Source organism: Pituophis catenifer, unplaced genomic scaffold (genome assembly GCF_029215685.1).
Source record: "Pituophis catenifer annectens isolate HBS135680 unplaced genomic scaffold, rPitCat1.0.hap2 SCAF_17, whole genome shotgun sequence".
Classification (NCBI taxonomy): Eukaryota; Metazoa; Chordata; class Lepidosauria; order Squamata; family Colubridae; genus Pituophis; species Pituophis catenifer.
The window spans coordinates 4,486,762-4,513,297 of record NW_027256897.1 but is presented as its reverse complement, the minus strand read 5'-3'; the positions used below and the strand labels follow the sequence as shown (position 1 = coordinate 4,513,297).

Genomic DNA, 26,536 nt, shown 5'->3' with positions numbered 1-26,536 from the left:
GACAGACAGACGGTGAAGCCAAAGACTCGTGAGGACTAGCCCCTTAATATTTGTAGCTTAGCTAACCAGAAGTGAGGAAGGAAGCCTTTGGTGCGCTGGGAGACCCCTCCCCCGCGCCCCCCCCCCCCCGGTGCTTCTTTCCATTGTCCCCTTTAGGTTCTTTTTTGTTGTGGTTGCAGATGAAGTTACTTGAGCTGCACGAACTGGTGATGCGCTTGGTGGGCGAGCGGAACGATTGGTACACTAAGTACACGATGGCCACGCAGACCGGAGAGCCACAGCCCGGGCACGAGAGGGAGGCCGGTGCCCAGGCGGACGGCGTCTTCGAATCGAACGCTTCCAAGGTGGCAGGTGAGAGGCAGGAAACTGGGGAAGGGGAAGGGGCCATCTAGGTAAAGGCCCTGCTGTGTCCTCCATATCTGGACTCCTGTCCCTCCCCTTCCCCATCCTACCCCATCATTATCTGGCTCGGGAATTCTGGGAATTGAAGTCCGCACATTTTAAAAGCGGCCAAGGTTGAGAAATACAGCTTTAGAGTGTACAGGTAATCCTTGATTTAACGACAGTTTGTTTAGCGACTGCTCTAAAAGTTACGATGTCAGTGAAAAAGCGATTTCGAACTGTGATTAAAATTGGATGCTTGGCAACCGGTTCATATTTATGACAGCCACAACGTCCCGGGGAGGTGGGGAGAGGGGGTTCACGTGATTTCCCTTTTGTGACCTTCTAACAAGCAAAATCAACGGGGGAAGCCAAATTCTCCTCACATCCGTGAAACGCAGCGATTCGCTCAACCAACTGTGGTGAAAAAGGCCGTAAAACGGGGCAAAACTCCCTTAACTAAGGTCTCCCTTAGCCACCTAAAATTCTGGGCTCAATTATGGTCATACGTCAAGGACTACCTGTACAACTCCATCACTGAAGCCCCATTTCTCCCTCCCCCCGCCCCGCCCCACTTTCTGCTTTCCAGACCTGCGAGAAGTGAGCCTGACGGATGGGCCCGAAGTGGACACCGTTGCTTCACAATCCCACCCATCCCACAGCGACCCCCAGGGCCCCCAGCCCGCTCCTCGGGACCCCACAGCCCAGCAGATCCTGCGGCTTCTCCGCGAAATTCAAAACCCGCAGAATCGGATGGGACCCCTCTCGGAAACCCTGTGCATCCCGTTTTTCTATCGGGTGGATGAAAACGACGAAGTGAAGCTTCTGGTGGTTTAACCTGGAAGGGACGTTGTGGGCTCCCGAGGGGCCGGGTGCGGTGAGGGGACTGGGCTGCCTCGAGGGCACGCACTGGGTGGGCCAAGCTTTTTGTGCTGGCTGCAAATCACACCGTCATCCAGTAAAGCTCAGTATTTTACGCCACCCAATGACCCATTGGTTCCTCCCGGTTCGGGAGGGTTCCTCCCATTGGTTCGCAGCCTGCGAATTTCATTCTCTCTACCACGGTTACTTAGCCTCTCCCCCTTTGGTTATTTCGGCTTTCTTTAGATCAGATTTTATGCCCTTCCTTCTTCCAAAATCTTCCTTCCCCCCTTTTAACTTGCATGATCCCAATCCCACAAACCCCACCCCTGTCCCACCCCCTGGCCGTCTCTCTTCCCCCTTGCCCCAAATCCTCTCGTTCCAGTTACAACATTCGGAAAGGGCTCCGGGCTCCTTGAAGCCAGACGGTTTTGCGGGGAGGGGTATAAAAGCTGCATTATTATTTTTTAAAACTGGATGTAACGTTTGCGTTAAGAGGTGGAGGGTTTTTATTTATTCTTCAAAGATGCGGAAGGCAAGCTTGGAAAAAAGGAACAGACTTGGGTGGGTGGGTGGAGGAGTCGATTCCACCTCTCGCGCGCGGAATCTCTTTTCTCCCGGGTCGAGCCAAACTTTATTTCAACCATCTAGATATTTTGAAATAGATTTCGATGGTTGACGGTTTCTCTCCTTTCAATCTCTGAGCCCCCCCGCTTCCCCCTTCTCCCGCATGTGGAGCGTGATGGAAGAATTCACTTTATTTGTGAGAGTGTGCAGCAGGTTTGATTGAAATTGGTGGTGATTTGGTGTGCTTGGCACAAGATCCCATTTTAGAAGGACAACGACACATGTGTAACAAAAAAAAAAAAAAGAAGAAGGATCAGGAGGCGACCCAGCTGTCCAGTTTTTAGCCCAGGTTCCTTGCTCCCGGGAAAGAGACACTGGCCAAGTTGCATTTTGCACAAGTTTTCCTCCTGGGACAGCTTGCTAAGAAAGAAGCCTACCTAAAGCACGGAGGGAAGTTCGAAAACCAAAAAGAAACTTCCGCTTCAATTTTCTAGCAAAATCGCACGTTGACTACCCACTGTCTTTGCAGCTTGTAAAGCAGAAGACGGCAAAAAAACAAAAACAAAAACGACAACACCCACAAAAGCGGGACAGTTTTCCACCATCAGTGTTACTCATTCCCTGGGTGCGTTAGGTCAGGAGGCTGGCGAAAGTGGGCTCGCGAGTCGCTGTTGGCACAAGTGTACATATTGTATCTGTGTAATATTTTTGTACATACCTTGAATAATAATAATAATAAAAAAGAGAGAGAGAATAAAGCCATGGGCAGCGTTTTTCTGGCTGCCGGAAGGCTATCCTGGTAACCTTGTACGATATTTGGGGAAAAAAAGAAATTAACTCTAGTTGAGGTGTGAGGTGCAAAGCAGAACAGGAATGTGATTTACTATAGAATATTCCATATTTATTAGGTGTGGGGTTTCCGGGGGGGAAACATGAAAAACATAGCAAAGGAAGGAAACAGCCAGAGTGAACTCTCGTATTCTGTTGCCGAGACAAATTATATCCTGTTATAAAAAAATTGGTCTTTCTGAATAAATCTGTTTCACTTCACTGATGTTGCACATTGCTCTTCTGTCCATCAGAAGCATCTTGGGTGGGGGGAAGGGGCGTTGTCTGCCAAATAAGCTTTGCTTCATTTAGTGACTGTTCAAAATTACAAGGGCACTGAAAAAAGTGATTTACGACCGATCTTCACACAGTCGTTTGACCCCCATGGTCAGGGTATCAAAATTTAGACTCTTGGCCACTGGTTCATATTTACGATGGTCGCAGTGTCCCAGAGTCACGCGATCCCATTTTGCAAACTTCCGAGCAGCAAAACGGAGAAAGCCTGATTTGCTTAACCACCGGGTTACTCATTTATCAACCACAGTGATTCACTTAACCACTGTGCCAAGAAAGGTCATAAAATGGAGCAAAACTCACTGAATCAATGTCTCACTTAACAACAGAAATGTTGGGCGCAATTGTGATCGTAAGTCGAGGACTACCTGTATCTTCCCTTTTTTTGAAGGGGAAAAAAAATCACAAATTTTTAAGTGTGGAAATAAATGATATTTGTGTTCATACATTCCCTCAGCATGGCCCCACTTAGAGGTTTAAAGAACAGCTTGTTCCTTCAGTTTTGTTACTTATGGTTGTGAAATCGCTTTCGTTGTGTGTTTGGCTTCTTGTGAGATACAGCGGGATTTTTTTCCCCTTCCAGACTGGATCCGGCGTAGTTTTGGCTTCTGTTATTTTTTGGTATGAGAACTACTAGAAAAGGAAACGTCGGTTTAACCCACGGGAATGTGAACTGAGGTGACCCCGAGTTAATTCAGATATATCCTCGGATCATTGCAACTCCTTTTGTTTTGCAATCTGGCTTGTTGTAGTAAATTACTCCCATCAGTGGCTGCGTTCACACATGTTTGGTCCAGTTGCCAAAAGATTTGTAAAGATTTTACGATGCCGTAAATCCTACAAAACCCATGTTAAAACGAACCGAGTTGATCTCCTGGAACAAACTCACACATGTGGTGTGAAAGACCACCAAAATGTATTGCAAGAAAGGGACGGCAAAGAAACTTAATCTATATATATAAAAGGCCAAATCCACTCACTCATCACTAAATCTCCAGAACTGTAAAGCCTACAAACTTGAAATTTGGCACGTACGTTTCTCTTGGCTTCTAGGTGCTCCCTAAGAAAGGATTTTTTGAAATGACCATCAGATGATTAGTATTTCCTATACAGTATATTAACATGCTCTGATGCTAAGAAGTTAGACATTCTACTCCCCCTCCCCACCTGAAAAGAACTCTGTTCCAACTGCCACTTGCCTCACATTCCGTTACCTCAGTTTAAACTGGCAGATGGTCCACTCCTTCACTCAGCAGTAGTCTGGGATTCCTTACAGTACTAAATGTTGCTATCTCACCAAAATGTCCACGCCTTCCACTTACAGAACTGCTTCCATATTCAAGATGGTGGGAGAGATATTCCCTTACATGTTTCAATCACCGACCACCACTGAGCTCAACGGATTGTGAGCCAAATTTCTCCTGCATAGTGTCCCAGCCCCAACTCACTTCTTACACTGACCACCTCAGTTCAGACGAATCTGTTCCTTCTACTGGAACACCAGTTAAAGAGAAAGGACTCTTTCTGCTGCCCGGATGTACAACAGACGCTTCCAAATGACGTCTTCTGGAGCCAGAGAGGGGAAGGAGGGAAAATTTATGCCAACATTCAAAGTGCAGGGGCAGGTCTACCACAGGATAGGGGAGTATCATGGCAGGGCATCAGCAGCAGCCTTCATTTCTCCAGATAGACTTCGTTGGGGATGACGACCGTGAGAGTCTGTCAAGACCACGGGGATGCTACAATGGTCGCAAGTGTGAAAAAATGGTCATAAGTAGCGAAGCACGGCTATCCAGCTAGTAATAAATGAACGACGTGTGTTGGGATTCCTGCAGCGAAAGACTTTCCCGCCCCCCCCATCAAATATGACATGCAAAAGAACCGAGAGAGGATTTTATTGAAGGCATGACATCTCTGTTATACAGAAATAATTTATTTCAGCCAGTGAACAGGAGATGATAGGTCACACACGGCATTACAAGTACTACCAGGACTGCAAAAAAAGGGGAAAAAAATCACCCACAATTTGGGAGCAATAACCCAGCTGCAGCAACTGAATTACATTTTTATCAGGTGCGCGCACAACGTGCATGTGTTATACACACACCCACGAACACACATTCTTCCTACTCAAGTATTTGCTAAAATCAACAGTTGGAGGCATTTAAAGGCTTTTAAAACATCTGGACACCATATAGACTTTAGATCTTTATATATATATATGTATATATTTATAGATATTTATATAACAGTAAAGATGTGTTCCGTTACTACAATATAACTCATTGGCTTTGTTTAAAGTTCTGTTTTAAGCAACCAGGAAGAAGGACCAAAAAAAAAGGGGGGGGACCAAAAAAAACCCGAAACAGTTTCACTAGAGTCGTATCTGATATGTGCAAGCCACAAGCTACGACAGAACAAAGCTGTGGGGTTTTGTATTTTTTTTTTTTTTTTTTTTTTGTAGTTTTGTTTTTAAGATGTGCGTTCGATCATTCCAGGACATGACAGCTAAGAGGCAGATTAAAAAAGACGGATGAGCAGAGTTACATGTCAAACGATGACTTTGGGCTCTCCGGACGAGAGGGACTGGCTTTGCTAGGCCGGCTGGAATTCAAAAGGAAGAAAAGAAGAAGACAAGGAGAACAAAAAGAAGAAAAAGGAGAAGGATACGGGGAGGAACAAAAGAATTAAAACAATAGTTAAAATGCAGAAAGGAACAGACATCAGAACTCAACTCAAAACACTGTTCAGATCAAGGAACGTAAATTGGACTTAAATGGTGGCTTTTAGAAGGACAGGAAAGTGGCGGACTTTTGGGGGTTTTTTCCCCCCCACATTCCTAAATAGGTAGGTCACAGAGCCGGTGCCGAGGGATGTCCAAGTTGGCAATAAAAATGTGTATTCCCCCCCCCATAATGAAATACATACGTCCTGCATGCAAGGAAGCAAATGGAATCACCAGAATACTCAAGACATCAACACACGTTTGAAGAGGTCCTTGTTAAGATTTTTTTTTTGTCAGAAGCAAAGCTCATAAAACATTTACACAGCAATCTCTCTCTCTCTCTCTCTCTCTCTCTCTCTCTCTCTCTCTCTCTCTCTCTCTCTCTTTTTGAAATATCAGCTGGTCCATTCTGTCTGAGAAGGAACTAGATTAAACCTCGGTCTCTCAGTCATGCCAGAAAAGCTAGCTGAAGCCACCATGCCTCCTGTCGCATCTCTCCGAGAACGGAGGGTGACCTCTGAACGTTGGTTTCAATCCATCTGATCAGGTCCTCCGGAAGTCTGCGCCATCCAGGAAGCCCCTCCTGGCCACCAAAACAGTTGGCCCTGCTTGAAAAAATCAGCCCCCCCCATCGGGCCCCCGTGGCCGCATCTTGAATTCAATCCCATTTCTCAAGAACGTGAAAGCATTCCAGTCCAGGTTCTCTCGCCGAGTGTGGTGCTCCTCAAAAGAGTTTCCAGCACAAAGACCATGTGTTTCTGTCTTTACTACAGTAAAGGGAACGAAATGGACTATGTTGCTACGGATTAAGGGCTACAGCTGAACCAGGCAGGCAGGACACCAAACCCAAGACGAGCTGGGTACGTCGAGGAACGGATGCTCCTGTAAGTCTACGCCTCGGAGAACTCAATGGCATTCACGATTCATGCCCTTCGACTAGAACTACTCTAGGCTCACAAGCAATAACGGACGCACAATAGTAGACAAAGTGCTCAATTTACTAAATGAGCATGTTTTTTTTTTAAACCACATGGAGGAAGGGGCAGAGGAGCCGAGGGGGATGCTGGGTTGGCAGAGTAGAGGGGAAACCCAGGTTATAAATCTAAAAGGGAAGATTCAGCTGATCGGATTAATGTGGCTCGTGTAGGTGAAGAAGGGCCCTTCCGGCTGTGAAGGCAGAAAAAGATAAAAAAAAAAAAAGCGAGAAGAGAAACACACAGACGGAGATTAGCATGGTGGCCAGGCCAACTGCAATTGGTCATGCTTCTCACCACCTCATCTTCAACCAGGACCACCGATATAATGTCCGTGTCCCCAATGGCAGCCGCTTACTCATTTGAACCCCCCTTTCCACCTCCAAATTGCTGATTCAAGAGAGGACGGTCTAATGACCCGTTGGATGGAATCTGGTGGTCGGTCTTCTAGATGGAATCCATCCAGGACTTCCCCAAGTGTCACCAACCTGGAAAGTGGTCCTGGCCTCTTAAGATGACTGTTGAGAAGCATGAAGCACAAGTATGGCAATGTTTGTCCAAGCGCATGAAGAAAAATGTTATTTGAAATGGAGGTGCCCTCTGTGAAAGGCCTGTTTCTAAAGTTGACGGCTAGTCCATCAACCTGAATCGCTGATCTGCATCTTTCGCCCATTCAACTTCAGTCCCAAGTGGGATTCCCCCACACCGTCTTCCAGCCTTCTCGGATGTGAGGGCCACTCCAAGGGGATGAATGGGGTGAGATCTTTCCTGGAGGGAGAAGCAACCATACAATGATGCTTTCAACTCAAGTACAACTTGATTGGATTCACTAATGGACTGGATTCAACGTGAACGCTGGAAAATCCTAACTGCTCTAAACATATTTTAAAAAAGAATTACGGAAGACAGTTGAGGCTATCTGTCTGAACGAGCCTTGACCTCCATCTCTGAAGGCTTCCAAGGCCATCGTCATTAACGAAGTGCCTCTGTCACCAGTTAACTGAGGTAGCAAGAACTTCATGGCTATGACCATGTCATGTTCATAGCCGTAATCCGAAAGGGTCTTCTGGTGTTTTTTTTTCAACTTCCCAGCCTAGGCTACAACCTTGGTCTTCCAAGATCAACCAAGGTTGGCTGTGTGCTGGGGCCTTCGTGGACATTTCTGGTCCATCAACCTCCATTTACTTTGGGAGATGACAAATGGATGAAACGTATTTGGCTAAACAATTCGTTCCATCAGCTACTTCTTCCAATGCAGCTCTGTTGACTTGTAGACCATCTACATCTCAATCATCTCAAACTTAATTTTCTCAGGACGTCCTGCAATCTTTGGTGGTTTTTAAGAGCAGGTCTCAAAAGGGGCAACAGCGGAGCCCCTTCAGAAAGACCAGCTCTCGTTCAGTAGTCCAACGAAAACTGATTAACCATGCCCGAATTGAATTGGATGGACTAGAAGCCAGGAAGTCACCGTGACTTAAAAGACCCTTTAGAAGAAAGGCCAACTTTCACCTATGGGCGGGTTGCTAAATTGCCAGTTGAGCTACAAGCCTCTGATGTAGGATAAGGAGGGATCTAACCACAGTTCTGGATGGTGGGATGAGATATGTTGGAGATTAATGTGCCCCACCCATATACCATTGGCCTCCCCCTGGTTTTTTGTTTACACAAGAACAAGATCTCACACACACCCATTAAGGTCTGGAGTCCACCTGGTAGAGACAGCCTCTTAAAGAGGACTTTCTCAGCATTTCTTATTCAGCATTCTTATTAAGAAAATAAGGTTTTCTTATTTTATTCCAAGCCCACTGCTTCTTTATCCAATCTCTCTCTCTCTCTCTCTTTCTTTCTCTCTGTTTTTCAGGAACTTGTTAGAAAAACCATCAACAGCAAATGCTGGTTTACATCACACTATTCATTATCCAGTTGTTCCCGTTGGGGAACGTTTAAAAGGAAACAAGTGTGTTAAGGACTTGTGCTTATTGGGGAAGGGGAAGGGGAGTAATCGGGGTAAATTCCTTTTTTTTTCCCTTTTCTTTTAGCACATAGACACACTTTCTCACACACACACAAAGATTGGGCAGGGACTTGGCAATCTGAAAATGTCCAGTACAGGAACCACATTCATGCAACTCTAAGCAGAAATAGACGAATAATCTTGATGCATAACATTTATGCTGGTCATAAATGTTGACCTTCTTGGCTGCCAATGCTCTACAACTGTTGGCTGACTGTCCATATTCATTTTTTGCAATGCTTTGGATCTCCAGTTTGTAGAGAGGAGGAGCTTACGTTCTTCCAGATGTTGATGGGACTATGGTTCTTAGAAGCTCCAGCTAGTCAAACAGATAACAGGGCATGTTAGGAGCTGAAATTCATGAATATTCTAGAATAATTCTCTTGTTTCTTAACTGCGGTGTTGATTGTTGGGATTTTTGGAAAGCCGCAGCAAAGGTGTGATACACAGCATCAACAAACCGCATCACAAAAGAGAGAACTGTTCCCAGAGATCGGAATCTTGCAACTGTCCTACCTTAATTTCACAGAAATTTATGAAGTCTATTCAGGGTTTTCCCCACCATCTGTTATTCTTTCCCTCAAATTAAGGTGGGAATGGTGGAGTAAGTGCCTGGAACTGTTTGAGGGCGATAGGATGGGGTGTCCGGAAGGATTTGCAGAAAAAAAAGAGAATAGATACAGAGTTGGGGCAGGCTCTACAAGTGGAGGAAATGAAATTGGGTATAGGAGATGTCAGAAGAAAAACTCGTGATGCAAACTGTCATTGGACTGGAGGCATTGTCTTTGTCTTCTCCCGTGTGATGAATGGAGGTGATGGGATATACGACTGGGCAGCACCTGAGTTGGGAAAGCTAAGCTAGCATTGAACCCTTAGAGAAGATGGCAGGCCCTTCTGTTAGGGAAGTGTCACATTGCCATCTGCAAACCCTTTGTCCCTGGAGTTGGTGGGGTTCAACTGGCCACCTTCTTGTTCTACATTGCCACCACACTGGCAGACGTGGTCTTGATGCTGAAGACATGACAAACTTCAGTGTTTTAGTGATGAGAAGATACCGAAGAACAGCAAAGGACGTTACGGTTCTAAAGTTCTGCCTCAAAGTGTCCTTCAAACGGTGAGATGATGGCTCTTCATCCTCCTTAAAAATAGGAGTTGAAATCAATCTGCCCTAGAGCACAATCTCCTAAGGAACATTCTTCCACAAAGGTCACTAAAACACACACAAACTAACGTTGCTAATCTACTGGAATCTGGGGGTGCAATTAGGAGATGAATGCTGAGAAAAACTTCAGATAAAACATGAGGATACACACCAGGTATCAAAGTTGTGGGAACCTGGGTTGCAGGTTTGTGATTAGGACCCCAGAAAGCAATACTCCAAGCTGAGACAACAATGGGTGGATCAAAGCTGGGACTTCACCCATGTTTACAGGAATGGACAATGGAGAAGACTTCCCTCTGTCTCTTCTTCTCTGTCCCACTGCCCAATTTCGTAGGATCTACCGTGTTTCCCCGAAAATAAGCCATCCCCTGATAATAAGCCCAATTGGGCTTTTTTTTTTTTTTTTTAATTTTGATTTATATGCTGCCCTTCTCCGGAGACTCAGGGCGGCTTACAATGTGCTCAGCAATAGCCTTCATCCTTTCGTATATTTATACAAAGTCAGCTTATTGCCCCCACAACTGGGTCCTTTTGAGCACATCCCCGAAAATAAACCCTCCCCGAAAATAAGCCCTCCCCAAAAATATTTAACCGCATGTGCAGCCTGTCCCCGCCATTTCCTCTGGTTAGGGTTAGGGAGACAGAGCTGGAAATCAGGTAAGACAGCAAGAGGAGCCCCGTCTTGCTCCACGCGCCCCAAAATAATAAGACCTCCCCGAAAATAAGGCCAAGCGCTTATTTCGGGGTTCAAAAAACATAAAACAAAGTCTTATTTTCGGGGAAACACGGTACACTATTGTGATTCTTTGTCTCCTTTCTACAAACGAAGTCTTTGCTACTGAAGATATTCCCGCTCCTCCCAACAGCCAAGAGGTTTGCAGGCCGGAGGGAGAAAACAAGAGGGTATCCCCTACAAACTCCCACCCCCCCACTGGTCTAGGAGAGGCGAGTGGCAGAAGGGCGAGCGGGGGGGGACACGAGATGGAGAGGAAATGGGGACGAGGAGACAAAGGTTAACCACACCGACTCGTGCATCAGCGGAGGCCGGGGTGAACACACAGCGAAGAACGTACCGGTCTCTGCCAGTCCTCAAGGGTCACTGATAGTGATTCTGAAAAGACAACATGAGAGCAACAGGGCAGTTCAGACACTGAGGCAGAAGGGCGGACAGCTTGGAGAAAAACGCACGGGCTCGTGTACCCCCACGCAGAAGCCGGTGATGGGAAGTGAGGCGCGGCCCATGCTGGCACTCGCACCCCAAGCGCACAGAGAAGACAAGCAGTTGGCAAGTCAGAAGACGTAGCTATGAACCACTGCGCAGCGGACACGGAGACAATGGGTTCCACACAGCCGTTTGGACTCACACTCCCCGGGAGCATGTCAACGATGCACACCCAGGCCGAGAAGAGGCAATCAGCAGTGTTCTGGACTGGGGTAAATGCACACAATGCATACCGCCACACTGCTTGACACCTCATCACAGTTAAGAAGGTGATGTCTCTTGCTGTGGCCCGCAATTTGGTGTCTGTTCAGCATTGGGGCGACAGCCCACATAACCCAATGCAGTTTGAGGGTCTTGACTCTGGAGACGGGGAGGAGTCTGCCCTGGGGCATGTGAGGAGAGGCCTTCAAAATACTCATCCCAAGTATTCCAAAAACAGGAAGGTAGAAGAATCCTTCTGGAGACAGACAGATTCACACACAAACACACTGCAAAAGTTTGAATGTGCTTCTTCTCAATCCCACTCCGGGCGCCATATTTATTTTTCTTCCTCCCAACGGGAAGAAAAAGAAACGAGGGGAGAGAAAGAAGGACAAACGATGACAAAAATGAAGATGGTGGACTCCTGGCAAGAGGACAAGGCCATCTGGCAAGGGTGAACCAACTTATTCTATATACAAGAGATGGCCTAAGGAGCCTCGGTGTGCCATCTCAGGTGTTGGGTTTTGGTGGCGAAGGGGCACCTTATAGGAAAGGAATTAAACTGGGAGCGGAGGAGAGAGAGCAAGAGAGAGAGATTCTGCACCTACTTGATTTGGGAGATCAGTCTTAGAGGTGAATTTGTTTTTGTAGATCCCTTGTGAGATAGAGTAGACCACAACCTCTATTGAAGGACTTCCACCTGACGAAGGCTCCACGTCAACATTCATGGACCCAATTCTACTTCTCACGGAATGTCCTACCTTGGTGAAATGTTTAAGGGGGACCCAACCTCGTGGTGACTGGCTGCAATACAATTATCTCTTGAAGGTTGTTCTACATATCTTACAATTTGTGATTTGACCATTTGGACCAAAAAAAAAATAAAAAATAAATCAGAACAAAGCTGGAAGGGACCTTGGAGGTCTTCTAGTCCAGCCCCCTGCCCAAGCAGGAGATCCTATATACCATTTCAGACAAATGGCTGTCCAGTCTCTTCTTAAAAGCCTCCAGTGATGGAGCCCCCACAACTTCTGGTGGCAAGCTGTTCCACTGGTTAATTGTCCTCACTGTTAGGAAGTTCCTCCTTATTTCCAGGTTGCTTCTCTCCTTGAGCAGATTCCATCCATTTTTTCTTGTCTTTGGAAAATAAGTTGAAACCCCCCCCCCCTCTTCTTTGTGGCAGCTCCTCAAATACTGGAAGACTGCTATCATATCCCCCTTAGTCCTTCTTTTCTCTGGACTAGCCAAACCCAAATCCTGCAAATATGGGAGGGGACCTGCAAATTCTTTTTCCACAGCAGCTGGAATGTAGAGTTAGGTTCCAGAAACATCTGTAGAACCCAAACCAGGAACAGGAGCCACAGAGTAATCCCTACATCTCTTTCGTGGTACGTGGGAGAACTCGGAGAGATGAGGGTCAAGCGAACGGCAACTTCTGATACGTGACCCAAACTTTCATGGTGGGCCATGGGGCTATGGAATGGGGCAGTAGGTTTAGGAGCCTGAAGGGAGGGAGACCCATTGATTTCAGCCCCTCTGGAGTGCCCTGCCTGTATATAGAATATATAATCTGAATGAAGGCATGGAAAACAGGGTAGAGAAATTGAGGAAGAGAATGGAAACAGACCCTGGAGAGGACGGACACTGAAATTCAGCCCGAATGGAAGTAAAGGATCATCCACAAGAAAGGAGAGAGAGAAAAAAAAAGAACCAGAAAATGAGATGAGATGGAGGAAAAAAATCAAAACAAAGCTTGCGTAGAAGTAGCAAGACATGCAGACAACCAGAGAGACGGACAAAGCAGGCTCGTCAAAAGAAGAAAGAACGGAATACAGTTTCCTAGGCATCTGGAAAACAATCAAGGCACTTAAGTGGGAATGCTGTGGGTTGAAACAACCATTTGCACAACACAAGGCGGCTTGTTCGGCATAAACCAGCATCCTGTACCGTTTCTAACTCATCCCCTCCTGTGCTGCAGGGCATCAGGCAAAACCTAACTCGGGCGGCCTAGTAATGGACAGAGCCGTCCATCTGATTCACACCCACCTGTGCTAGAAATATATATCTACATATTTAGCAGAAAACTTGGAAAAAGAGTTTTGCAAACGTGGCCAAGTTTTTCTACCTCTGCAAAAGCCAGCAGGCATGTTAAATTTAAAGCTGAAAGCACAGCTGGTCCTCGTTTAGCGATGTCGTCGCTGAGCCACCGTTCACGGTTACAACGGTGGTGAACCAGTAACCCTTTGCCACCAATCCTCGCATTTACGAAGCAAAGGAAACCGAGGCGGCAAGAGCAAATTGAGGGTCCAACTTAGTGTCTGCTTCGTTGCCAGTCTGGTCGCTAAATGAGGACTCCCTCTAATCTTCGTGATCAAGAAGCAGCATTCGGAAAAGATGCGCCTCCTGAGAGAACCCAAAACTTTGTAAGCGGAGGCAGAGAGGAAAAGGGAAACTAGAAAAAAAATTGGATTTTTGAGGCAGCGCCTTCGTTCTCTCGGCTTTTCTAAAATCGCGTACGCATCGGAAGCGTTTACAAATTCTGGAGAATTCCGTGCCTAAATGCGAGAAATAAGCAGGAGGTGTGTGAATTTTCCTCCCCCGAGAACCAGGAAACCTTTAATTCTGCACTTACCTCTAGGAGTTTTTCTTTGCAACCAAAATATCAAAGATGCAAAACAAAATTTATACCCAATACTGTTTTGTTTTGTTTTTTTACAAAAACTCTACTTTGTTTCGGTATAATTCAAACCAAAAATGATTTGATGCGCATATAAAGGCAAAAAATCCCACCGCAAACAGGCCTCATTTTCCACTGGATCCAGAACGATCGACTTCTCTTAAATGTGTCTGATTCCCTGGAACATGGATTATTATTTTAATTCAGCGGGATGTTTGTTACCCAAAGTCTACAAACTTAGGGCTGTCTCCACAAAGAAATGTGTCGCGGTAACAAGTCCATTCCCGTTTCTGCGGGATAGGATTCTTCTACACTTCATCTTACAATAACATCTTTGGCTTTGTTTTTGTGTGTGTGTGTGTGTGTGTGTGTGTGTGTGTATGCGAGTCTTTGGCGTTTGTGTTTTTCCAGGTGGAAGTTTGCGAGATTTCTCTCGGGAAGGAAGGGTGGACCACAGGAGATCCAGATGAGATCCTCCCACTTTAGATTCTACCTTCTGCTTGAAACCTTGCAGATCTGTTTTGCCAAATGGATTTTTTGACATTCAACAACACAAAAGAAAGGGGGATGTAATACCCGCCAACACCACCCCTCCCCAAATAATCCTATAGGTGCCCAGGATAGCAAGCATCGGCCCCATTGTTACAAGTGATCCAACACAACAATTTGGTTCAAGGACACCAATTCTAAAACTCCTGGAAATAAAGTCGCCGTGAGTTAACGCTGCCTACCGCGCGTGGCCTGGTCTCACCTACCTTGGGACCCCCGGGGGCGCGCGGTTGGGCCGCGAGGGGACTTGTGGGGGTGGCCCAAAAGGATCAGGAGAGGCCCCCGGCCTGGAAGGCACAGGGGGAGCACCACCGAGGCTGGGACCACCAACAGGCGGAGGTCCAGGAGCTGGGCCCCGCGATCCGGGTCTGGTGGGAGGGACTGCCGGTGCTCTTCTCTGCGGCGTGGGGCTGGAGGTGGGAGACCTGCCAAAGGAGAGACGGGTCAGCTGGAGGGGTCCTTAGTGGAGAGCCCCAAAGAGCATTCAAGAGAGATTGAAGGCGGTCGGATTCTGTGAACGGATCGTCCTCGACTTTAGAATGGTTCGAAAAATGTGACTTGTGACCGTTTTTCACACTTACGACCATTGCAGTCTCCCCGTGATCCTGTGATCAAAATTGAGACGTTTGGGAACTGGTTCATATTTGTGACGGTCGCAGCGTCCCCATGAGGGGGCATGCAATTCCCCCCCTTTGCGACCTCCTGACAGCGGGGAAGCCTGATTCACGTAATAACCGGGTTATTAATTTAACAACGGCAGGGATTCACTTAATAACTGTTTTAAGAGAGGTTGCAAAATGGGGCAAAACTAACTTAAGAAACATCTTGCTTAGCACCCAGAATCCTGATTCACTTCACAACCAGATTACTTGTCTATCAGCTTCAGTGATTCACTTAAGAACGGTGGCAAGAAAGCTCGTACCAAACAAACGTCTCAATAACAGAAATTTGAGGCTCGGTTGGGGTCGTAAGTCGAGGACTACCTGTATTTGTGTCTGCTGGTGCAACGGTTCCTTCTTCTTTGCCACCATCGGTCACTCCAAAGAAGCCAAATTAAATCCTCTTCACCCCATTTATGAGCTCGGATGTGGCGTGTACATACATACAGGTTATCCCGGACTTACGACCATAATTGAACCCAAAATTTCCGTTGCTAAGCAAGACAGTTGTTAAGTGAGTTTTATCCCATTTTACCACCTTTCTTGCCACCGTTGCTAAGTGAATCACTGCGGATGATAAATCGGCAACCTGGTCGTTAAGTCAACCTGGCTTCCCCTGTGGACTTTGCTTGTCAGAAGGTCACAAAAAGGGGATCGCGTGACATACCCCCATCCCTGGGGAAACTGCAAACCGTCATTTATTTATTTATTGGTTTGATTTATATGCCGCCCTTCTCTGGAGACTCAGGGCAGCTTACAATGCGTTAAGTAATAGCCTTCATACTTTTGTATATACCTGCTTAGTAGGGCTTTCGGGGGCCCCCTAAGCAGTGTTCTTTTTTTATACAAAGTCAGCTTATTGCCCCCACAAACCGGGTCCTCATAAATACGAGCCGATCTGCCAAGCATCTGAATTTCGATCGCGTGAACATGGTGGATGCTACGACGGTCGTAAGTGTGAAAAACGGTGCGGGGTCCCTTTCTTCAGTGCGGTTGTAACTTTGAATGGTCACCAAGCAAACCGTTGTAAGCCGAGGACTGCCTGTAACGGGGCCTCCTCAGTAAACTCTCCAATTCTCCCCACTTGTTGACAATTTTTCCAGCAATTTGTAGGCTTCTGTGAAATGGCGAGGGATCCACTACGAAGGATTCGAATCAGTGGTGGGATTCAGCCGGTTCCCTCTGGATCGGGAGAACCGGTAGCAGCAACTGTGAGAGGCTCCGCCCACCTGCCCAGACGTAATGCGCGAACACTGTGTGTGCACAGAAGGCCGTGTTCATGCACAGACGAGAGGCGCACGCTCAAATTTGTGAACCGTTAGGGAAGGTAAGTGAATCCCACCGCTGATTCAAATGGACTCCTACCAAAAATGGTAGGAAGACTACATGGTTGTCTCCTCCTAAGGTGACCAAGCTGGAAAAAACGAAAGCTCGTTTCCACATGGAAGAGAAATTCGGACGTACGACCTGGTTCACCCCTTCTTTCCCAACCAACTTTAACTCTCTGGGGTTGAAGAACAGCTGTCCTTGATGGGTTCCACCCCAAAAACCTGTACCCCAACTTGGCTCTGCCCCTTCCACGCAGATCCTATGGACGCCACGGTCAACACAGACCTCCCAACCTCCTTCCTTCCTGTTTCTACCGGGGACGGCCACCTATCCAGCTTGGGCAGAGGCGCCAGGAAGGTCAGCGGGGCCTCCCCCCTGCGCCTCGGGTACCTGCGTCCGGACGGTATGTTCTGCACCTGCAGCCAAGAGTCGTCCACTGGCGGAGGCAGCGGAGTGCTGATGGTGGTAGTGTTGATGTCCCCGATGATGTTAAGGGCCTCCCTCAGGGCGTGATACATGCGCAACATCTCGTCACGATGCTGGGCTTGTTCGAGCGACTCCTCCATGAGGGTGTTCTGGTCGCCACAGGAGTAGAGGTTGGCGAGGAGCTCGGAGTGGATGAACTCCTTGGTCTGCCGGAGAGGAGGCAGAAGACAAAGGTCATTCGTCTGGACAGCTCTACGACGGTTCCTTCTTTCAGGTCAACCTGATCGCTTATTTTTTCCCTAGGACAGGGGTCAGCAACCTGTGGCTCCGGAGCCGCATGTGGCTCTTTCACCCCTTTGCTGCGGCTCCGTCACTCAAAATATGTATCACGACCACCAATGTGTGACACCTGCCAGCAGACGATTTATTGAGCTTTTCAACCCCCGGTAGGCCAACCATGGATAAATCCAAGAAAAGAAAAGTTTCTGAAGAAAACAGTACATTTAATTCAACTACATATGCTAGTTTTGTGGCCGCTCAAGAAATAGTCAGGCACGGGAATGATTTTGTGGCTCCCGGTGTTTTCTTTTCTTTGAGAAATGGGTCTAAATGGCTCTTTGAGTGTTTAAGGTTGCAGACCCCTGCCATAGGAGCATCTTCTCTCTACTTCCAACATCCCAGAATAATCACCCTAAAAGATGGTTGATGACCCCAACTCACCCAGGGACCTTAGTTGGTGGTGGAGGAAGAATTGACTCGTTTCCTTCATCTGACCATCTGAACCAGGGGTGAAATGCTCCCGGTTTGGCCCAGTTCGGCCGATCCAGTAGCGATCGTGGCTGGTGGTTCGGAGAACCGGTAACGATGGTGGCGCGAGGCTCGGCCCTGATCTGAACTATCTATCAATCTCCTTTGAGGATCACCTCTGGTGATCACACGTGATCCCTACCCAGTCAGAAAGGATCGGAGTTCTGGATTCCTCAACGGTGTTGCCCGCTCCCTGATTTAAATCTGAGAATTTATCACGCTTTGTCATCGATGGAACCTGAAGAACAAGTCCATGACGCTGGCTTTTCGCTTCACTTTCTGTGTGTGTGTTTTAAATTAAAACTTTAAGTAGGTACAAAGGCTTTAAACCAATGAGTAAAGGAACCCGAGGAGACTGTAGTTCTCCCTACACAAGAACATCTTTATGAATTAAGCTAGACTGGTAGAGAGGACTTTCCCCACATCTCCTACCCAGGACTAAGTGAAGTTCTCTCCAATCCCATTCTACCATGCTACCAATCTCTTTTTTTTTCCTGCCAAACTTCTTGGCTCTGGGGAATCACGAGATAATATATTCTTATTTTCCTGTTCCTTCGTCATCAGTTTTCCTCACTCCCCAGGTCAGATTAAAGAGTTGGAAGGGACCTTGTAGGTCATCTAGTCCAACCCCCCGCCCAAGCAGACCCTACACCATTTCTGACAGATGGCAGTCCAATCTCTTCTTGAAAGCTTCCAGGGATGAAGCTCCCACAACTTCCGAAGGCAACTTCTGTTCCGTGGGTTGATTGTTCTCACTGTCAGAAAATCTCTCCTTATTTCCAGGTTGAATCTCTCCTTGGTCAGTTTCTGTCCATTATTCCTTGTCTGGCCTTCAGGTGCTTTGGAGAATAGCTTGAGCCACTTCCTCCTCTCTGGGGCAGCCCCTCAAATATTGGAAGATGCTATCCTGTCTCCCCTGGTCCTTCTCTTCACTAGACTAGTCTGTTGAGATGGGAACCCCAAGGCCAACAGTGACTTTTTTCTCCTGTCAATCAACATGCTACTCTAGAACCTGCTACTCCAGAATCAGACCACTCATAAAACGTTATACAATTCATACACACCAATCCGGTGTGTCATTACATCATACGTACATTGTTTATCATAAGGTGCATGATTGTCTTGGGCATCAGATCACGGATGGTTTTGTTGACGATGGCCATGTAGGAATCGACAAGGTTCCGGATCGTTTCCACTTGCCTCTCCAGCTGGGGATCCATTGAATGCATTAAGCTGTCCGAGCCGTTCTCTTCTGAGTCCCCGGACTACAGAAGATTGACGGGGAGACAAAGCAAGCTGTTAACCCATCAGAAGCCAACAAGGACCACGTTGTAAAGCCCACAATCTCCTACTTCCCATGGACCTCCTCTGATTCTTCTCTGAACTTCTAGATCAGGGATGGCGAACCCTTTTCGGCACAGAGTACCCAAACCAAAACGTGTGTACATGCGCATGAATGTGTGCTCCGGCCAGCTGATCCTTGCACTTCCGACACACGCATGTGCGCCGGCTAGCTGGTCTTCACGTGTGCCGGAGCACCGGAAAGCCAAAAACCAGCTGGCCGGCGTGCACATGCTTGTTTTCAGGCAGTTTTTTGACCATTTTCGGACTGTTTTTCAGGCTGTTTTCAGATCCTTTTCAGGCTATTTTTCGGGCCTTATTTGGCCTGAAAAATGGCCAAAAACTGCCTGGTTTTTTTGGCCATTTTCAGACTGTTTTTCAGGCCATTTTCAGGCCGTTTTGGGGTCATTTTCAGGCTGTTTTTTGGGCCACATTCAGCCTGAAAAAGGGCCAAAAACTGCCCAAAAAACAGCCTGAAAACGGCCTGGGTTTTGGCTGGTTTTTTTGGCCATTTTCAGACTGTTTTTCAGGCCATTTTCAGGCTGTTTTTGGGTCATTTTCAGGCTGCTTTTTGGGCCATATTCGGCCTGAAAAATGCCCTCAAACTGCCAAAAAATGGCCTGAAAACGGCCTGGTTTTTGGCTGGTTTTTTGGCTGTTTTCAGGCAGTTTCCGGCGCTCCAGCTCCCGCGAAGACCAGCTGGTCGGCACGCATGTGCGCACCGGAAACCAGAATAGCAACTGGCGACGGAGCGCGTGCCCACAGAGAGGGCACTGCGTGCCACCTCTGGCACACGTGTGCCACAGGTTCGCCATCATGGTTCTAGATAAACAACCTTCATTAGCAAGGACACCACAGAAGGAGGTTAGTATCAGATCCAAAGCTTAATCTGGACCTTTGTTGGATACCATCATTCATCTCCCTTTGTAGTTAATCCAAATAATTTACGGGAGAAAACAGAGACTTATTTCTCCTGAGATATGAAACTCGATGTGGTAGAAGGACGAGTTTGATCACAGGTCTCTCCTGTTCGTAATCACTCCCTGCTTACACAGGTTCTCTAAAGCACCTCTGCATCCAAAGTCGGCGAAATCGAATTTCGAAGGTCGGGAATTGGGATTCAGATTTTTGTTTCGATTCGAAAAGCGGAAAGCCAATTCAGAGGCTTCTGCCTCCCGCTCTCCATACCGTATAAATTCTTGTTTCGAGTTAGCGCGAAATGAACATTGCAATTTTGACATGCGATTGTGACTCAATTCAGAGGCTCGATCCAACGGTTGTTTTGATTTAATCTTTAAATTTGCGTTATTACGTACGTTCCTTGCAGGTACCGGGACGAACGATTGGGAAACTAGATATTATATATTTATATATATATATTTAAAAAAAGAAATAAATGCGAAAAGAAAAATTTTAAATCTTTTTTTCCTTTCTGAGGTAACTTAGGAATGCGGGGGGGAGGAAATGTTCCACAGAAGACGAAAACAAGCAGAAAGGAACATTCTAGAAAGGGTAAGAAACAAAACCAAGCAGGCAACGTGGTATGAAGTAGGTAGAAAAAAAGGGTGAAGGGCAAAGTCTTTCTTAGAATATAGGGATAAAAGTTTAAATTAAAGAGAGAAAAAAAAGGAGTTTAAAAATGTGTCCAATACAAAAAAAAAAGTATAATTCAAAGGAAAATGGCACAGGAAAAGAAGAGTTCATCACTTACTTTATCTTTGTCCTGTGAGGCCAGTTTGAGCACAAAAAAAAGCAAGAAAAAATGAGATTTTTTTTTTTTAAAAAAAGTAGGTAGGTATAATTTCCTAGCTAAGTATTCAGTCTATTCATAATTGGAACGGGATCTTTGACAAAGTCAAAATGCAATCGATTAAAAATAAAATTGGCTTGAGGGCAATATTGGAAGACCTTCAGGATCAGAGATGGATCATTATGGGGGGGAAAAAATCTACTTAGATCACCTTTAGGCCTTGAGAATGATTTGATAAGACCATCATCAATCAAGTCAATCTTTAAACACCACTTCTTAAAACAAGTGATTTCTGAAAACCCGAGGGATTGGCACCCATAAAATATAACACTTGGATGGGGGAGTGCAAAGAAAGAGAAATAAAAATAAAAGAAAGACAAGGGAAAATTAGTTAGAAACTGAAATCTTAACCAGAAAACACAATGTATAATGGAGCCAGTGAAGGTGCTGTCGTTCCAGAGCCTCGCCAACAGATGGCGATGTCGTCCTTCTGGTGGACCATTCAACATGGCAGCCCACCAGTTAGGAGCTCATATCGGGAAGGGGGGGGTGTCTTTTCTCTCTGGCCTCTTCTGTGCATTTACCAAAAGTCTTGGGAAAAGAAGTTTGCAAGAGTCTAATTCATGTCGTCATCCCCTGGTTTCTCCTTCTGGGGGATGATGCTGTAGTTCAGAGATGTCCAACCTTCTCAACTTTGAAGACTTGTGGACTTCGACTCCCAGAATTCCCCCAGCCACTCAGCTGGCGGGTATTCTGGGAGTTGAGGTCCACAAGTCTTCAAATTTCCAAAGTTGGTCACTCTCCTGCTGTAGATGCTCCCAATTTTAAACCGGGAGGGCCCTACTCTATAAAATTAAGACTTTCCCACCATGGATTGCGTCCTGCAAAGAACGCAACTTCTGTTTAAAGTCAGGGGAAAGGAAGAAGAGTAGAATTCTTCCTCTTCTTTGTGATTTTCACCCAAACCAGTGATCCTTCTAAACCAAGCACAGAACTAAGTCTGGTCTATCCGCCATCTCAGTGAGATGGTTTGACTTCCAACTTTCACTCCTGCTCATGTTTCGTTTTCCACCGCTCCTCGACTCACCACAACGCGTTCTGGGTAAACTCCAGCCCGCAAGAAGGACGCCTTCCAACTATCTACCTCCTCCTGGGTTTCGCATGCCAGCTCCAGTTGACGGTAATCTTTGTAAACGTTCCTGGGTGGTGGGGAAGGAAAGAAGGTGATGTTGTGGTCCGCCAGCAGCCTGCGGAGCTGGCAGCCAAGTTGGACAGTGAGGAGGCTGGGGAGGACCATGGGCCAGTCCTGGAGTCTGGGGAAGGCTTGGACGAGGGCTCTGCGTCGGAGGCAAAGAAAAGGCCATCTGGGAGGTACGTGCTGCCTCCGGAGCCTCCAGAGTTGGACCTCAGCGAGGAAGAGGAACCTGTTCCCAGTGCGGTCATGCACAGAGCTGCCAGAAGGCAAGAACAGCTAAAACAAAAGGGACGACTCGGGAGTAGGGCTGGGAGATGATTGGCCCCTCTCATAAGACTTAAAAGAGGAACAAAGGCATGTGGGCCTTTGCAGGAAGCAACGTTTGTTCATTTGGTTAAGTTTAAAGCCTGAAGCTCTGTTTGATTCTGGACTCCGTGTAGCTTTGCCAATTAGGTCTTTGGCAGCGTGTCAAGGGAGATAAAGGTGGGTGATTATCCCGCCTAATTGGGACTCAACTGTGAATGAACAGAATTCACAGCTGTTACAATAAAAGAGTTTTTTGGGACTACTCGTGTGTTTTAATGACTCAGGAAGCCTACGTCAGAACAGGTGAAACCTTGCGTGGACTTTCCTACTCTCTGAGGTCATCCTCTTGAGCCGGGCCAGAAGAAGATCCTACCTTTGCTCCGTGTTGAAGAGGGCAAAGATGTACTTGCTGGACATGAAACCTTTCTCAATGTCTCGCACCTTCAAGTTGTCTACCGGCAGCATGTACTTCTTTTCTTTCTCCTAGAAGACAAAAGCCATGAACCCAGGAGTAGTATTCACTTACTTTCCCTACCGGTTCACAAATGTGAGTGCCTTGCTTTGCTTGCACGCGCCCTGCCCACACTTGCGCCTGGCCTTCCGCGCATGCGCTTAGCTGGTGCCTGGCCTTCTGCGCATATGTTTAGCTGGCGCGCACGCCTTCCACGCATGCGCCCAGTCTCAAAAACATGCCTAAACAGGATGGCATATAGCCAGGGCTGCTACCAGTTCGGGCAAATCGGTCCGAACCGGCTGGATACATCTCTGCATGGACCACATGTCATCTCAAAGCTGACATTCTATACCTCTCCTTATCTCTTGGTTGATTCGGGCTGCTGTGGTCCCAAACATGGTAGCCCACCAGTTCGGAGGTCATATCGGGGTCTTTTCCCTCTGGCCCCTTCTGTGCATTTACCAAAAGTCTTGGAAAAAGAAGTTTGCAAGAGTCTAATTCATGTCCTTTGGGAGAAGGGTGGTATAGAAATAAATTATTATTATTAAATGTCATCCTTCCCTAGTTTCTCCTTCTGGGGGATGATGCTGTAGTTCAGAGATGTCCAACCTTCTCAACTTTGAAGACTTGTGGACTTTGACTCCCAGTCAGCTTTTTACTATATCAGGAAGCTTAGGTCAGAACACAATGAGAGGAGGAGTGACGTTACCAGGACGGCACCTTGATTGGACCACGTGACTGATTGTTTGGGGAAGAGGAAAACCTTTTACTTTTAATTAGGGGAAAACCACAGGAACTTTCAGAGTCGGTTTTCACCAGAACTGTGCCAATATGAGATAAGCAATAAAGCTATTCTTTGAAGAACCTACTGTCAGCGTTTCGATGCTGGCATAGAGAGCAGAGAGAGAGAGAGAGATAAACTCTGAACTTTTGCCAGCTAAATCCCTTTGATGTCGAGTTGTCGTGGAAATGAAGGGGGGAGACATTCCTGGGAAATGACGAGACAAGAAGTCTGAAGAATGACTTGGAAGATAGCCAATGAGAAGCAGAGATTTGGGGATCGGAAAGGAAGGGATTGGGGGGCAAAAGGTCAGTCTTGTCCGCATCGAGTCATGATCCGGTGGCTGTGCTCAATTAAAGAAAAGATTTCCTTAAAGATTGGCAGTTTGGAAATTCATTTTATTTTGAGATAGCATCCAAGTCTGACACCTACAGTGTTTCCCCGAAAATAAGACATCCCCTGATAATAAGACCAATCGGGCTTTTGAGTGCTAAAATAAGCCCTCCCTGAAAATAAGCCCTCCCCAAAAATATTTAAACGCATGCACAGGTGGTCCCCGCCATTTCCTCTGGTTAGGGTTAGGGAGACAGAGCTGGAAATCAGGTAAGACGGCAAGAGGAGCCCCGTCTTGCTCCACGCGCCCCAAAATAATAAGACCTCCCCGAAAATAAGGCCAAGCGCTTATTTCGGAGTTCAAAAAAGCATAAGAGAGTGTCTTATTTTCGGGAAAACACGGTACTTGCTTCGCAGGTTTAGTTGCCATGGATGTATTACGTGGAACCCTGACTCTTTCTTCTGATTAAGAGAATCCGAGCACTATTGCAAGTATCCTAAAGGGGGACCTCTTCTTCTACAAAGACCCTCCTGGACTCCAGGAATCAACTCTTGGCAGGGTGTTTTATGCATCACGGGCCTTGACTGGAAAAAATGAAGAGCTGCGGTTGCTCACAGCAGGAAAATGAATGGAACGAAGAAGAAAAACCACATAAGACGCCCAAACGAGTCTCAAGAGACTCCGTTCGGAATGGTGGCCCCCAGCTTAAGGTAGTCCTGCTGGCCATGAGCTTGTCTACTCCTCCATTAAAAAGCCTCCAAGTATGCCGTGGCCCCAAAAAGAGGGCGTGCCCCCAAATCCGCCTTGATTGCATTTTAATTTTAAGAGTCACCAGGAATTTTTCCTTCTGCCGTTTTAAAAGATGCGACTTCTGCAACGGAAGCTCCCCAAAAAGAGAGCGTGAGCATGGAAAAATGGACGCCTTGTTTTGCTAATCCCCCACCACCACCTCCCACCCCTCCCCAGAGTCAGGTTTCCAAGTCTCTTCCAGATCTTAGGGGCCGTGACCCCTTAAATCTTGGAAATGGGGCTGAGGGCTATGGAGCCTCTACTCCTAGAAGGGACCAGGCTGCTCTGGTCATTGTGGTGCATAGATCTGAAGCCCAAATATAAAATAATTTGATTAGTAGGAAGGACTTTACACCGAGGAGAATGCGTTACCGAGATGAGAAATCATACAGAAATACAAGAGAACCAAGACTTGAATAAAATGTACATTAAAAAAATGGTAATCGCTATTGCGGCCTGCCGGCAGCCAGCAGAGCTGTGTCGGACAGTGAGGAGGTTGGGGAGGAACTTGGGCCAGTCCTGGGGGCTTGGGAAAGCTCGGACGTGGGCTCTGCGTTGGAGGCAGAGAGGGAAATAGACAGCAGCGAGGCAGAGAAGCAGCTGGAGCCCATTTCCAGTGTGCGCATGCGCAGAGCTGCCAGAAGACAAGAACGATTAAGAAAGCAGGGTCGACTCGGGAGTAAGACCACACCTTGGAGATAATTGGCCCCTCCCAGAGGAGCGAACGGGATGTGGGCTTTTGCAGGAAGCAATTAGTTCATTTGATCAATTCAAGATTGGAAAGTTCTGTTTGTGACTCTAATAGACTCTGTGCCCAGTTTGGCCTTGCCCTGCATTTGGAAATTGGTTCTCTGGCAGCGTTCCAAGTGAGATACGGTGGGTGTTGATAAACATTCCTTTGAAAGACTGTTTGCCTTCTTGATTGTGAATGACAATAATTCACAGTCGTTTAATTAAAAGAGGTTTGACCGGAATTAAGACATTGCTTCATGCTTTCTAAGGAAGCCTAAGTCAGAACAATTGCGTTGAACTGGAGGTTGGAAAGAGAAGGAAGACGGAGAAAGCAACTCGAGAGATTTGTCCAAAGCTATTTCCCTTATTTGCATCGTACAAAGATTTCTTCTATCGTGGTTATCTCAAACAGTTTATCTCCCTCTCTAAGAGGACGGGGTGGGGGTTACGTCTTCCTCTCCCAGGACCAATCTGGTGGGCGTCTCCCTGCTCAGAAGTGTCTCCAAAACCCCAAACATTCAGCTGAGCTTCGGGGCAGCTCCAACTTGGTCTGCCCCATGATTGAGAACCCAAATGAGGTGTTGCAAACTCATTTCACAGAAAAGGAGGGTCCTCTAAAATCAGGGGGTCTCCAACCTTCACAACAGGAAGCAGATGTTGGAGCTAAGCAGCCATCATGAGAAAGAGTTGGCAAAACAGCCTGCTCAGTTCAAATTGGATCTGGCCGAGAAGGAGGCTCAGCAGAAGCACCTCACTGAGGACTAGGAGCATAGGCTTTCCACGCAGAGGGAAGACCTGCGGGAGTGCAAGGCCAGGTACTGGCGCCTGGAGGCTCAGCGGGCTGAGATCGTCAGCCAGCTCCAGGCCATGAGGCAGTCCCACTGGAACGAGGCCCTCCGGCTCTTCGCCACCAGCGGCTCTTCCCTCCAGCCTTCGCCCAAAGCCCCACACCAGGAGGCTGAAGCAGACCCCAAGTCGGAATTTCTGCCCCCCTCCGACCCGCACAAAAAGACCCCGAAGTGGGAGACTCTCTGCAGCAACACAAATGTTCATTGCACGTATCCAGCCCAGGGACCCCCAATTTAGTGCAATATAAAAAATGCAAATAATTTTTCTGCGGACCACCAAAATTTCTCATGGACCACCAGTGGTCCACGGACCTCCAGTTGGTGACCGCT

The 26,536-nt window shown here is 47.0% G+C and overlaps 2 protein-coding genes across 6 annotated transcripts in view; one reads left to right on the top strand and one right to left on the bottom strand.

The window, feature by feature from the left end:
* GOLGA2 (golgin A2) overlaps positions 1 to 2,377 on the top strand; it is a 39,544-nt gene extending 37,167 nt beyond the window's left edge. For all 5 annotated transcript variants that reach the window (XM_070955671.1, XM_070955668.1, XM_070955670.1 and 2 more), the window contains 2 exons: positions 180 to 351; positions 971 to 2,377. In XM_070955671.1, coding sequence (XP_070811772.1) covers positions 180 to 351; positions 971 to 1,218 — 420 coding nt within the window. In that variant the 3' untranslated portion in view covers positions 1,219 to 2,377. The remainder of the gene's footprint in view (positions 1 to 179; positions 352 to 970) is intronic.
* A 3,105-nt stretch (positions 2,378 to 5,482) lies between these two features.
* The window catches only part of DNM1 (dynamin 1), a 77,991-nt gene continuing 56,937 nt past the window's right edge, over positions 5,483 to 26,536 (bottom strand). The window contains exons 13-19 of the mRNA XM_070955673.1: positions 22,642 to 22,751; positions 21,855 to 21,966; positions 18,771 to 18,941; positions 16,834 to 17,075; positions 14,662 to 14,880; positions 10,880 to 10,917; positions 5,483 to 5,535 (exon numbers count right to left, since the gene is read on the bottom strand). Coding sequence (XP_070811774.1) covers positions 10,896 to 10,917; positions 14,662 to 14,880; positions 16,834 to 17,075; positions 18,771 to 18,941; positions 21,855 to 21,966; positions 22,642 to 22,751 — 876 coding nt within the window. The 3' untranslated portion in view covers positions 5,483 to 5,535; positions 10,880 to 10,895. The remainder of the gene's footprint in view (positions 5,536 to 10,879; positions 10,918 to 14,661; positions 14,881 to 16,833; positions 17,076 to 18,770; positions 18,942 to 21,854; positions 21,967 to 22,641; positions 22,752 to 26,536) is intronic.